The sequence below is a fragment of the Aegilops tauschii genome, chromosome 1, assembly GCF_002575655.3.
Source record: "Aegilops tauschii subsp. strangulata cultivar AL8/78 chromosome 1, Aet v6.0, whole genome shotgun sequence".
NCBI lineage: Eukaryota > Viridiplantae > Streptophyta > Magnoliopsida > Poales > Poaceae > Aegilops > Aegilops tauschii.
Genome location: NC_053035.3, coordinates 455843541 through 455855891, shown reverse-complemented (window position 1 = coordinate 455855891; position 12351 = coordinate 455843541). Strand labels below are relative to the sequence as shown.

The 12351-nt window shown below is 45.6% G+C and overlaps 1 protein-coding gene and 1 long non-coding RNA gene across 2 annotated transcripts; both read left to right on the top strand.

The window, feature by feature from the left end:
* The first annotated feature begins 2881 nt into the window (after positions 1 to 2881).
* Positions 2882 to 5103, top strand: LOC109744023 (uncharacterized). The gene is made up of 2 exons (XM_020303115.4): positions 2882 to 3288; positions 3419 to 5103. The coding sequence occupies exon 2, from the start codon at positions 3455 to 3457 to the stop codon at positions 4784 to 4786; it is 1332 nt and encodes a 443-aa protein (XP_020158704.1). The 5' UTR covers positions 2882 to 3288; positions 3419 to 3454; the 3' UTR covers positions 4787 to 5103.
* A 5647-nt stretch (positions 5104 to 10750) lies between these two features.
* Positions 10751 to 11976, top strand: LOC120965056 (uncharacterized). The gene is made up of 2 exons (XR_005757216.2): positions 10751 to 11074; positions 11179 to 11976. It is a non-coding gene; the product is annotated as an uncharacterized lncRNA (long non-coding RNA).
* The last annotated feature ends 375 nt before the right edge of the window (positions 11977 to 12351 follow it).

The window sequence follows — 12351 nt, the reverse complement described above, 5'->3', positions numbered from 1 at the left end:
ATATCCCTGGCCATGTTTTCTAATCCGCAACAGCAGTGAACAACGATTTCAAGAAGCGGACGGCTCGGCTGAGGCGGCGGCGGCGGCCGGACTCCGCTGCAGCCTTAGGGTGGCGGCAGCTCGCCTCCTTAAAGGAAAATAACACCTGCACCCGGGCCCTCTCTATCTAGCCATCCATTCTTCGCATCGTGATTCGTGCAAATCGATTTCTCTTTTTTGTTTCTCTTACATAAAACATGTTTTGAAGTTCAAACCTTTGCAGCGTGGCAAAACATGTTTTAATCTAAAAAATCATTTTTTGTATATTTATGTTTGACAAAAAATTCTGAAAGATTTATCCTAGATTCTAGATGGAAAGCTTTGCCACGCTGCAAAGGTTTGAACTTCAAGACATCTTTTATGTGAGAGAAACAAAAAAGAGAAAATTTCATATGGAAAGTTAGTTGTGTTGCACAGATCTTAAAGCAATATTGGACAAGCAGGAAACCAGGGCCGGGTGCAGGTATTCTAAAAATCCAGGCCCTCCTAAATCCAGGAGGGGGCGACCTGGACCACGCGCACGTCCTCCAGGGGTACATAATCATCCAAATCTCGCGTTGTTTATTTTGGGCTCGATGCTTGCTGGTTTGATTTGGGGTTGGCGTGTTTGAGGGCGCTCAACTTGGTCGGCGTCCAGTCCTGGCCGGCCTCAACTTCCATTGTGCAGTCGCGGCCGTGCGGCCGTGACTGTTCCTCTGCTGTCAGTCTATGATGGCGGTCAGTCATGGGGGACAGCACCTAGCTATCTTTGGATTGATGCCTGACTGCCTGAGGTAAATAGTACATCCATGAAAGCTGTCCAATCATTTTGTTTTATTATGTTTTTTCTCATTATGTAGCAAACTAGCAATCTATTATGCTTTTTCTTGACAAAATTCAGTGTACTATTAATGGGATGTCCCCGTGTTCTTAGGCCATGTGTACATGATTTCCGTTTTGTATTCACTTCAGTTTATCTGCCTGGTCATCTAAATGATTTTCACATATATTTCTCTGGCAATGTGCAGCTGGGAGCGGTGTATAGGATGTTCAGTTTTGCATGTTCTGGTAAGTAACTTGGATGCTACACATGTGGACAACGACTTGCTTCACTTTTATCAGGCTGACTAAACAGGTGCCATTAACTCCTACAAATACAATGGCATGTTTTTTCCTAAGATGCCAGATAATGTTCAGTTGAAAGAGATGGCTATGAGGTGCGTGCAAGTACAAGCGTGAAATGAGGTACCCCTATCTTACACCTTTTTTCTCATAAAAAACGGTACATGCTTCTCTTCATTTCGTTTACTTTTCTATGTGCAGTGTCAATTTGTTATTCGCCAAAGTGATATGAAAACGAAGACCCTGTAACTGAAGTTGCATCCTCAGTCCTACATAACACATCCTTTTTCGCAGAATAAATGGTCACAACTTCTTCATATGTGTGTAATTAAATCTCAAGTTTCATGCTCTGAATTATGAAACAAAATTTATGTTAAACATGACTAGATTTCTTCTGGTTGTATTGAACATTGATGTATCACAAAATATCCAGTTATTTTTTTTTGAAACGGAACAAAATATCCAGTTATCAAACATGTGCATGTAGGTAAAATATTTCTATTCATTTTGGTTAAATATTAATTAATGTGTTTTTCTCAAGATATAGGCGGTGTCGCTGGCGGAATGGCAAGATGCCCAGTCTGATGACCTAGGTCTGTGGCAAGTTGGTGGACCTCGACTACAGGAACATCACCGAGGCAATCGATAGTAGGTTGGTCAATTGCTAACACAACATGTTTTGAATTGTAAAATTAAGTTTGTTCTTTTGTTTATTTTTTCTGATTGAAAGTGCCAGTTGGTGTTGTTGTATAACATATTTTGAATTACAAAATTAATTCTCCGGTTACACGCATGGGATTGTTTCTTCAACTTTTCCGCACGTCACTGACTTAGCCACGCCACCAGGCAACTGTTCTGTACATAGTAAGAGAGAGAGACGAAATATATGTGATTCATGGATGGATGGAGACCAGGTCGGCCCATCCAAGTTGCACAACTCCAGTTGAGCTGCTTTCTCCGGCCCAAGGTCCCAGCGGTGTAGCCATTCTATAATCAATCTTTCACGTTCACTCACCAATTCAATAATCCCACTTCACTCTCTTACACACAATTATGTCAGTTTATATATGTCTGTTCTTTCGAACCAATAAGCTGTCTTAGAAACCAATAAAGACATAGTGAGGTGTGGCTTCTATTTATCCCTAAGGGGGAGACCCAAATAGATATTGGTTGATTGACGTGCCTCCGTAAATAACCTCTACAATATGTGATGGGCTAATTATGCATGGTGCAAAATTAAAGTAGGATTGGGTGCCTGTAATGGCCAACGAAAGAAATACTCAATTAATGTAGGGCGTAGGCGTCGAGGGTCGAGATAGAGAAACATGCTAAGGAAATGCTGATGGCGGAAGTTTTTTTTTCCCGGTGCAACGCACGGGCATATTTGCTAGTAGGACAAATAGTGATAGTGATGTCTTTGATACAAGACAAACATCTACGTACTCACTCGCAAAAAAAAAAACATGTACGTACCATGGTTAAATAGTGATAGTGATAGAGTTATTATATTTCATATGTATTTTAGTTAAGACGTGCGTTGCACACAGTTACTATACTCTGAAATCCTTGTTCCTATGGTTTTCGTACGAAAATCCTCGAATGAGGCCTTAGTGACGGCCCAGGATATTTCTGAAGGGCCCGAGGCCGATGGGCCCGACCCCTCAAAACAAAAGCGGATGGGCCCAACGTCAGGAAAAGGGTCAAAATCCCTAAAAAAGACTCTCGGTCGTCCTTCTCCCTCGTCCCAATCCGGTCCCCGCGATGGACGCCGCCTCCCGTCCGGCGCCGCCGCACCCCACTTCCGCCGCTTGATCCCACACCCGCTGCCGCCCTCACTCGTCCAGCGACGTCTCCCTCCCCGTAGTCGTCCAGCCACTCGAGTGCGCCTCCAAAATCCCCAATCGACCGGCGCCTCCCGTCAAGCGCTGCCCGGTCGACGTCCAGCCGCTCCCTCGCCGTCCAGCCACTTTAGCGCCGCTTCCATTGTTCCAGGGCTAACCCTTCGACGTCCAGCAGCCCCCCTCACCGTCGAGCCACTCCAGCGCCGCCTCGCTCCCCATCGACCGGCGCAGGGCCTCCCTCGTCTGCCGGATCTGCCTCGTCCTCCTGTTTCCCCCCCGTCCAGCGCCTCCAAACCACCCAAAAAAGGTAGCAGCTTCCACACTTCTTCCCCGCGCACAATTAACCTGGTTCCAGGTTGACTCGGGTTCTTGGTACCTCAGATCGAGACCTAATTAACCTGGGGTTGCCTCTACAATCGCACGTCCATCGCTCGCAGGTCGCAAGTACCGCGCGCCAGCCCTACTGAAGATCGATGGAGACGCTGCCGGACGACGTGGTCGTGGAGATCCTGGTCCGCGTGACGGAGGTCGCAGCCCTGTTCCGCTGCACCGCAACGTGCAGGCGATGGCGCCTCCTCATAGCCGACCCGTCTTTCCTCCGCCGGCGCTGGCCGGAGGGCGTGAGCCTCCAGTCCTCCCTGCTCGGCTTCTTCGCCTTGCAACAGCCCCGTGAAGAACCAACAGAAGGGAGCTCTACGACGTCCATGCCGCTCTTCACCCCGGTGCCATGCTCCCCCCACCGCTTCCTCGCCATCCCTGATCAGCCTCGAGGCAGCCAGGCGGTGGTGCTCGCCTCGCACCGTGGCCTTCTTGTTGTGCGCTTCGTCCCACTCGACGCCATCAGCATGTTCGAGAAAATCATGATCCTTGCTGTGTGCGATCCAATCGCCGGCACAAGCCGCCCGCTGCCTCCATTGAAGTGCAATAGGTCATTCCGAATAGAAGGATGCACCCTTCTAACCGGTGCCGATTGTCGCCCGACCAAACGGCGAGGGGCGTCGCCGTCAGTCTACTCGTCCTTCAAAGTGTTAATCATCAGTTACGACGGACGGTACAATCTCCACGTGTCCGCGTCCAATGAGTTGAGCTGGAGGACGTCTAGAAACTGGTTTGAACCTGTTGAGTATGCCGGACGTGTGGTGCCCCAGCAGATCAACATCGTCGTGTGCCGAGGCATGGCACACTGGCTCTTCAAGTACTCGTCAGACTTCTACACACTCAACGTGTGTGCTAAGACCATGCAGATGTCTATAACAAAGCTCCCTCTCACAAGGAACCCCCTTGGCTTCAAGTTTTCAAGTGCACTGCTTAATGTCACCAACGATGGAAGGCTATCGCTGCTTGGTTTATACAGGGACTGCAGCTGGCTGGAGATGTGGACACATGAAGGTGACAACAAGAGTGTAGATGGCATGGCAGACTGCTGGCACCACACCAAGATGATTGAGCTAATACAGCCCAAGCAGAGTACGGTCGGCCTGGTGCAATGCGTGTGCGTGAGCGAGATGAGCGGTAAACTGCTCGTCAAGGACAATCAAGATTGCGTGTACATTGCAGATCTCCAAACTGGGGCGATGGAGACTGTCACCGACTGGTTTTGTGGCATTGTCACGGTGGCTGTCCCATTTGAGATGGATTGGCCGACCTTCTTCATGTCTCGCTTGGCGGGCGGTAGGATCAAGCGGAATAAGCTGAGAGGAGCTATATCGAAAATTGCTTCCACCTTTTGCAAACCAATAGTTGTGGCAATTATCTTTGGGTTAATTGTTATGAGTCTGGATTATGATGAGCTACAGGAATCTTAAGATCTGTGTGTGGCAGACTTACTGAAGATGCAAGTTAATTTATCACGTGTACCTGCGCATTGGCTACGAGATTGATCATGGTGCAGCGTCAAGGCAAGGAACACTAAATCAGATCAATAGGATTCAACTGCCATGTGCAGACTTACTGAATATGGCCTCTGTTTTGTTCTCAGTTTTAACATGTCCCAGTTTAGACTTGGTGTGTACTGCTAGCTGAACCTTTGATGTTCTGTTGAACAAATAGTAATGAGGTGCTGAGTAGTCGTTTGTATTATTATGGGAATCCCCATTATCAAAGAAGAAAAGTTCACAGCTAATTGCGATCGTAATTGACATTTCATTTGCACATGTAGCATTATCTCCTGGGTTGCTGCTTAATTTGCTTTTTACGTTCTTTGCTATAAGTACTCCTGCCAAAAAAGCTCTTATATTATGGGACGGAGGGAGTAGATATTAAGATAAAACTTGTGGCATATGACCAGGACGCATGGATGCATTGAGCAAGCATTTTTAACCTAAATTAGATATTTTTGTGAAATTTATGTATGCAATTATCATATTCGATACCTGAATTATGGCCTTATGGGTCTCATTGTGTTGGTGGGATCAATACACATGCCGGTGAATTATGCGGTCAGCACAGCATGCAAATAAATAAGGGGAAGTGAACGTGAATATATAATGGGACATCAAGTTAATATCCAATCTGACATTCACCTGAACCTTGTTGTCTGTTTTCCCGTCGTGGGGACCTAATCTTGCTTGCCAACTGAGCAAAGTATCACAGCAGTTCTCTCTGATTAATTAGGTTCTTTTCCAGGAAAAGCTTCAATTGGAGAAGCTGGCATCTTTCATTCAGAAGATTTTTAGATGAAGATCTTCAAGTTCGATCAGTGTCATTGGTTGCAGGATATCTTGTTTAACCACTCCTTAGGAACTGGTAATGATCAGCCTAAATTGTTTTAGACAACTTGAACCCACATGTCAGTGCCCAGGTAGCGTGCCACCCGATTTTTTCTATTTGGTCTGGTTCAGTATTGTTCACTCAGGTTCGCTTGTACCTTATTTCTTAGGGTTGGAAAGCACTTTATTCAATCAAAATGTTTGACGGGATACAAATAATGCCGGGCCTACTAGATAGCCATATGTGCCTTCCAAAATCTAAAGTGGTAGTTGCTTTAGACACATTATGAGCTTCAACATTACAATATTGCTTCTCATGGATGATATGCACTGAGGTAAAATCCTCCATCTTCTTCTGAATCCCCTTGATGATTACTCCTGATTTCCCCAGATGGACACATTGGATATGCTTAACTGGAGCTGCACAAGCAGTAGATATAACAAGACGCTGGCAACAAATACCTGCAGCCAAAGATAGAGCTTCACTGCACGTCGTCCATTCCAGGATTTCAGGTATACATAACGCCGAAGCTCCCAAGATATGTATCAGTTTCATCTCCACAGATCGCCCCTATTGGACCCCTGTCTCCATGTCTTGCCACAGCTGCACCGACATGTATTTTGACTGATCCCCGGCCTGGGGCACACCATTTTCTTCTGGCTGGAGAAGATTTCGATTAAGTTGTACACCATATAGCATTGTATAAATGAGAAAGTGAAATGGCATGGCGACATAGTTTTGGATTGTATGGAGTGAGCGAGGCTGCATTCTTCTGACGGTGCCGACTACTTCCATGTCTTTCATCTCCCCGCTGGTGCTGCCTGCTGCTCAAGACGTTTCATCCTTGGTGTTTCAGGCCATGCCTCATTCCTTTTCTTTTGCCTGTAACTTTTTTTCGCTTGTAAGCTGTTACAACACCTTGTATCTTTGCCGTTCTCTATCTTTTTTCTTTTCTCTGTAAGTGGCTCTTGTTCTAATCCTGGCCTGTTGATGGCTTTTCAATTTCACTTCTGGACAAGATTTATATTCCCCTAAACGCAGACTGGTTCCGCACTAAGACGATTGAGCTAAACCGACCCCAACAAGGTTGGGTCGTCCCGGCACAATGCATCTGCATGGGTGAGATGGGCGGCCCATTGCTCCTCAATGACAAACAAGGCTGCGTGCACATTATTGATCCCCAAACCGGGGCAATGGAGATGATTCAAAGCTGGTTTCACGATGTCGTTGTCGGAGCTATCCCATTTGAGATCGACTGGCCGGCCTTCTTCATGTCTCGCTTGGCGGGCGGTAACACTTGAGAGGACTAAATGTGGAGGAGCTATATTCGACTCTTTTTGGGAGGAATTTCTTGGGCGATTACTTTTGGGTTAATTAGTTATTGCATGTGCATCGTAAGAGCTACAAAAGTGTTAAGTTTTGTGTGTGGCAGATGTTCTTCCTTTTGAACGTGAAGTGTGGCAAACTTGATGGACACGCAAATTAATTAAGATCATGGACACTGGCTACGGCTTCTTCATCGGATCAAGATGATGAAATTGCAGTGTGCAGCTTAATTTGTGCTTGAGGTGCAGAATGTCGTTCTCTCTGGGTTCTTTGAAGCTGCCCGTTTTGACATGTTCTTGTTTGGACATGGTGTGCTAGTTGAGCAAATAGTAATGAATGGTGTTGTCTGTATTCTGTGAATTTCAGTTATCTATAAAAAGGAAGGTTTCCAGTTAATCGTGATCAAAATTGACATGTTTGCACCTATAACACTATCTTGTCTTTTAATTCATTCATACTTATCGATAAAACAACGGTCGGTGAAACAGAGGATCGTGTTTTTTTTTTTTTGCGGTTGGAAACAGAGGATCATGTTGACCCTATCTCATACACGAGCGGGCTGTAAATGAGTTGCTATGTAGGTACACCCCAGCTCAAAAAATGTAGGTACTCCCCGACTAAAGTTAGTTGGCAGCGACACAAAATGGTGTCCTTCATTTTCCCTACGATGGAAGCCATGAATAGGCTGAACCAGCGGCGATGACATGAATCTTGATACAATGCTACAAAAGATAGGGATATAACATTGATGCAAATAAAGATCACTAGACTGAAATTAATAAACTAGATCAGAATTTTGTAGGATGAAGTGTTTCAAAATTGTTCAGATGAAATTATATATGTGCAGTAACACATGCAGCAGCAGAGTGTGCATGAAGTAGTTCAGAGAACATCTAACATGATACAAAAGAATGGGGTAAGGTAGACTTAGATTATTTCACAGATTTCAGTTGAATTTTCTTATATTGCACTTGCTCCACCATTTACTTACTCAAATTTTCCTTATTTGCTGTGTCACAACTCACAAATCCCTGAAGAAAAACTCAAACCCTAAGAAAAGATCGAATGCAACATCCTCTGTTATCTCTTCACATTTGTGTCCTTTGGGGGTGCTATCCTGTGATGTTCACCCCTCAGGTCCATCTCTATTCACCCTGAGCCATGCACTCCATTATATGCTGAAAATCCACCAACTAATCGATTGTTTTCCCTTTGCATGGACTAACCGAATATTTCCATCCTTCATAGAAGTTCATCCAACTAATTAATATGGCATACACGAGAATGAGCCTTCACCTAAATGTGATGAGCTAGTGCTAGCCATGGTTTTGCATTTCAGTTTCAGAACTGTTTAATCCATAGGCAAAATCACCGATTTTCATTGAATTTTTTGCGATTTTGGTTTTCATTAATTTCGGCCAAAAGTTCCAGCAAAATTTGTTTGAGATATGCAAATTTTAAAAATAATTTGAGAAGTATTTGAATGTGCATGTACTACTGTAATTGCCAAAAAAAGTTTGGGTTGAAGTTAGACAATTATTTTAGTACCAAAATCAAGATTGTGTGTACATTGTAGATCTCCAAGCTGGGGCGATGGAGACTGTCACCAACTGGTTTTGCGGCATTGTCACGATGGCTAACCCATTTCAGATGGATTGGCCGACCTTTTTCATGTCTTGCTTGGCGGGCGGTAGGATCGATCAAGCGGAATAAACTGAGAGGAGCTATATGAAAATTTGCTGACTCGTTTTTGGGACCAATAGTTGTGTTAGTTATCTTGGGGCCAATTGCTATCGGTTGGGCTTAGGAAGAGCTAAATAAATCTTCTGATATGCGTGTGGCGGAGACTTACTCAATGAAGACGCAAGTTAGTTTATTATGTGTACCTGAGCATCAGCTACTGCATTGGTCATGGTGCAGCATCAACGCAGGGAACAAATCTTGCAAGGGTTGCCCTGCTAAATCAGATCAAGAGGATAAAACTGCATGCCATGTGTAGAATAATTTGGTCTTGGGGTGCAGAATGTTGCCTTTGTGTTTCATTGTCAGTTTTAACCTGCTAGCTGAACCTTTGATGTTCTGTTGAACAAGTAGTAATGAGGTGCTGAATTGTCATTGGTATTATGGGAATCTCCATTATCGCTGAGATGTACTAGCAATACTCCTTTAGAGCAAGTACAATAGGAGTATATGATATTGTATACTGAGCTGGCTCTATAACTTGTAATTGACTACTATTAAGTAAAGGTGGGTGAAAGAGATAAAGCCCAACTTTAATTATCCAGAGTCACACAGTGTGGATACCCGATTATAAATACCACAGGGCTGAAGAACCATACGATACACAAGCTAGGACATGGCCTTACAATGTACTCATACTATATATCAAAATCTCTTAATGCCCATCTCAATTCTCAATACATTGGCAGTTAGGTTTGGGATGCATCTGGAATTTGCGTGCCAGCGGTTTCATCCCATTCGGTAAGCAAAACATAGTGCAAGACCCTCTATGGTTGGTTGGACTCGATGTGATCCATATCTCTACACTTTTGAGGCTCCAGTTTGCACATTGCTCAAACATATATTTCTGACCCCGGTGCGCTTGCATTATACTAGTACACAACACAAGTACAGGCACGGCCGATGAACATATACGATACATATAAATCTAATTCATAAATCAATCAATATAAGTGTTTTTAAATAGATTTGTATTCTTTGCAGGTGCCGTCAGCTTCATGTTCAGCAATACTATCCGCATAACTAGTTCCTGTCGGTGCATGATTTCGGGCCGAGCGAAGTCTGAACTGAGCTACCGACTGCCAAACATGGGGCCACGAACATCCCAGCAAAAGTTTGCTCATTTCCTACGTGTTGTATCTTCCTGTTCGTCTCATGACTAGCTGCCATAGGAACTAAGCGACGACCACTTCTGACAGGCTGGTAGAAGAAGTTGGTAATTTGCTCCTCTAAGCAAGCTCGAGCCTGCTCTGTGCCGGGACGGCAAGATGGGCCTATTCGCGACGCTCATACACAAAAGTGTACTGCATCCGGGTCATCCTTTAAATTTCTTTAATGAGTATACTGTATTTATCGAACAACGTAAAATCAGCAACACATGCATCTTTCTTTTGAGGAAAAGAGTGATACAAATCACTCAGGCGACACAATACAACCATCATTTAGAGAATCTCTAACCGCTTGGAAGAGTTTCAAAGTGTCCTTTATATCACCGGATATAATAGGAAAACACGCTGATCTGCTCATCTTGTCATGGAAAAGCTCATTTGCCAACGAGGCGCGGTCCAACTCAATTGTCACACGCCCCCTGAAAATGCTCGACAGCTTCTTGATGCCAACGAGCATTGCCTGTGCCTCTGTTTCCTCTGATCCATTCTCATCCTTGGTAAAGTCCATTTTATTGTATAGAAATAAATAAGGTTTAGTTAATGTAATAAATATACCCATTGTCATTTCTAAAATTCCAACATTGGAGAAAATAACACTTTTTGTCCTCCATGTCTCTGGGAGTAATACTTTGGTACCGTAACTCGAGAAACTCTAGAGTACGGTTCGTATAAGTGAAAATACGTTGCATCTATGGTCCAAACTACAGTCCCCTTGACGGTCGCTCGCTTTGGTGTCACCACATACCCCCCAGCACGGACCAGGCTCTTTTTATGGTCTCACCCCTGCCGTTTCTGTAAACCAACCCGCGCTCCACTCCAGCTGTCTCTGTCCTAAATCCTCAATCCCCATCGCCATCCGTTCTTATCCTCTTCCCCCCTCCCAACCCCTTCCCCATATCCATGGATGACGAGAGCGTCGAGAATGGCAGCGAGATCTCTGATGCCATTGCCGACGGTAGCACTGTCGTTGCCCTTCCCGCTAAGCCGGTGCAAGCCGGTGGACAAAGCCGTGCGAACCCGCACTGGTGGGCTGGGAGGAAGTTCATGCAGGAGGTTTGGCATGCGGGGAGCCAGAACTCCGACCGGATTCCGGCTATGTTCTCCTCCAGTGCACGCCAGGGATGGACGCGTTGGAGGCTCAGTACCATGGTCGGGTATTGTTGTTCGTCGCTGTTGGAGACCGCATCGCTGAGCTAACGGCGAAGGTCAGGCTTGACGTCCTGGAAAATAAAACTTTCATCTTGCCCTCGCAGGTGTGCATCAAGGAGGCCACCCCTCAGCATGACCTTTGGCCCACCTTCAAGGAGGAGGTGATGTGCACATGCATGCTCGAATCACCAACATAGGTGAAGCGCGTTGGCTCCTGGATCTAGTTCGTTCTCTGGCACTGTGCGATGCACAGTACTCCTGGCGAGCTGCCGTCCAAGACCACAGTGAGCTTCGAAAGGGTACCCGAGGAGGCGTGGGAGCCAGAGGCCGTGAACACGCTCCTGAACAAGCTAGGCGACAAGCTCATCAACATGAGGCCGCCGGAGGACAAGTGCAAGATCGTCATGGTCGCGTGGTTCCGCAACCCAAGCAAGGTTCCCAAGGTCCTCTGTTTGGTCCATGTTCTGTAATTCAGCTTCTTCCATGTTCCCTTGCTCAACTTGCATTTCTGCCTCCCATGCATGTTGTCTGTTCTGCTCCTTCATTTGCAAATACTCATTGAACCCTCTCTGCCTCTCTTGCTCATCCTGCTGGTACAACAAAAGTTCACATATTTCTCTGTCTTGCGGTTCTACTCTCAGCCTCTTCTTCTCTGCAACTTTTCTTCATCTCCTCCTCGTCCTACGGCGCCCTTCCCACCGCCGTCGCCTACACGGAGGGCTGCAGCCGCACAGGTGACCGCAAGGAGAAGGGGTCGGTGAGGAAATGGTGATTTCCGATGCCCCTGTCCTTCTCTGATTAGTATTTAGTTAATCTTTAGTATGAATCTATTGTCTGTTTGGTCTGATGAAATGTGATGCTATGTCCATATGAACTGTGAATCTATGTCTCTTTTGTTGCTATGTTTCATATGTTGATCTATGCAGTTTCTCTCACGTTGCACGGATACCATAGTTTTGTGTGTGCGTGGGGGGGGGGGGGGGGGGGGGGGGGGTACACGCCGTGAAAGCGGAGTTGTGAAGGAAGACCGGTCACTGTCCGCGGACGCGTTCGAACGCATCTGCGGATGTTTACGGGGTCCGACTATAGATGCTCTAAGCGGATAATAAGCCTGCTATTGTACTTTCTCTAAAGGAGTATGCTAGTACATCTCAGTGATATTGTATACTGAGCTGGTTCTATAACTTCTAATTGACTACCATTAAGGGCAGTTGGGTGAAAGAGATAAAGCCAAACTTTAATTATTGGGAGTCACACAGTGTGGATGCCCGATTATA

What these genes read in the sequence shown, in the direction of transcription:
- LOC109744023 (XM_020303115.4), top strand. Translation starts at nt 3,455, where the DNA reads ATGGAGACGCTGCCGGACGACGTGGTCGTGGAGATCCTGGTCCGCGTG.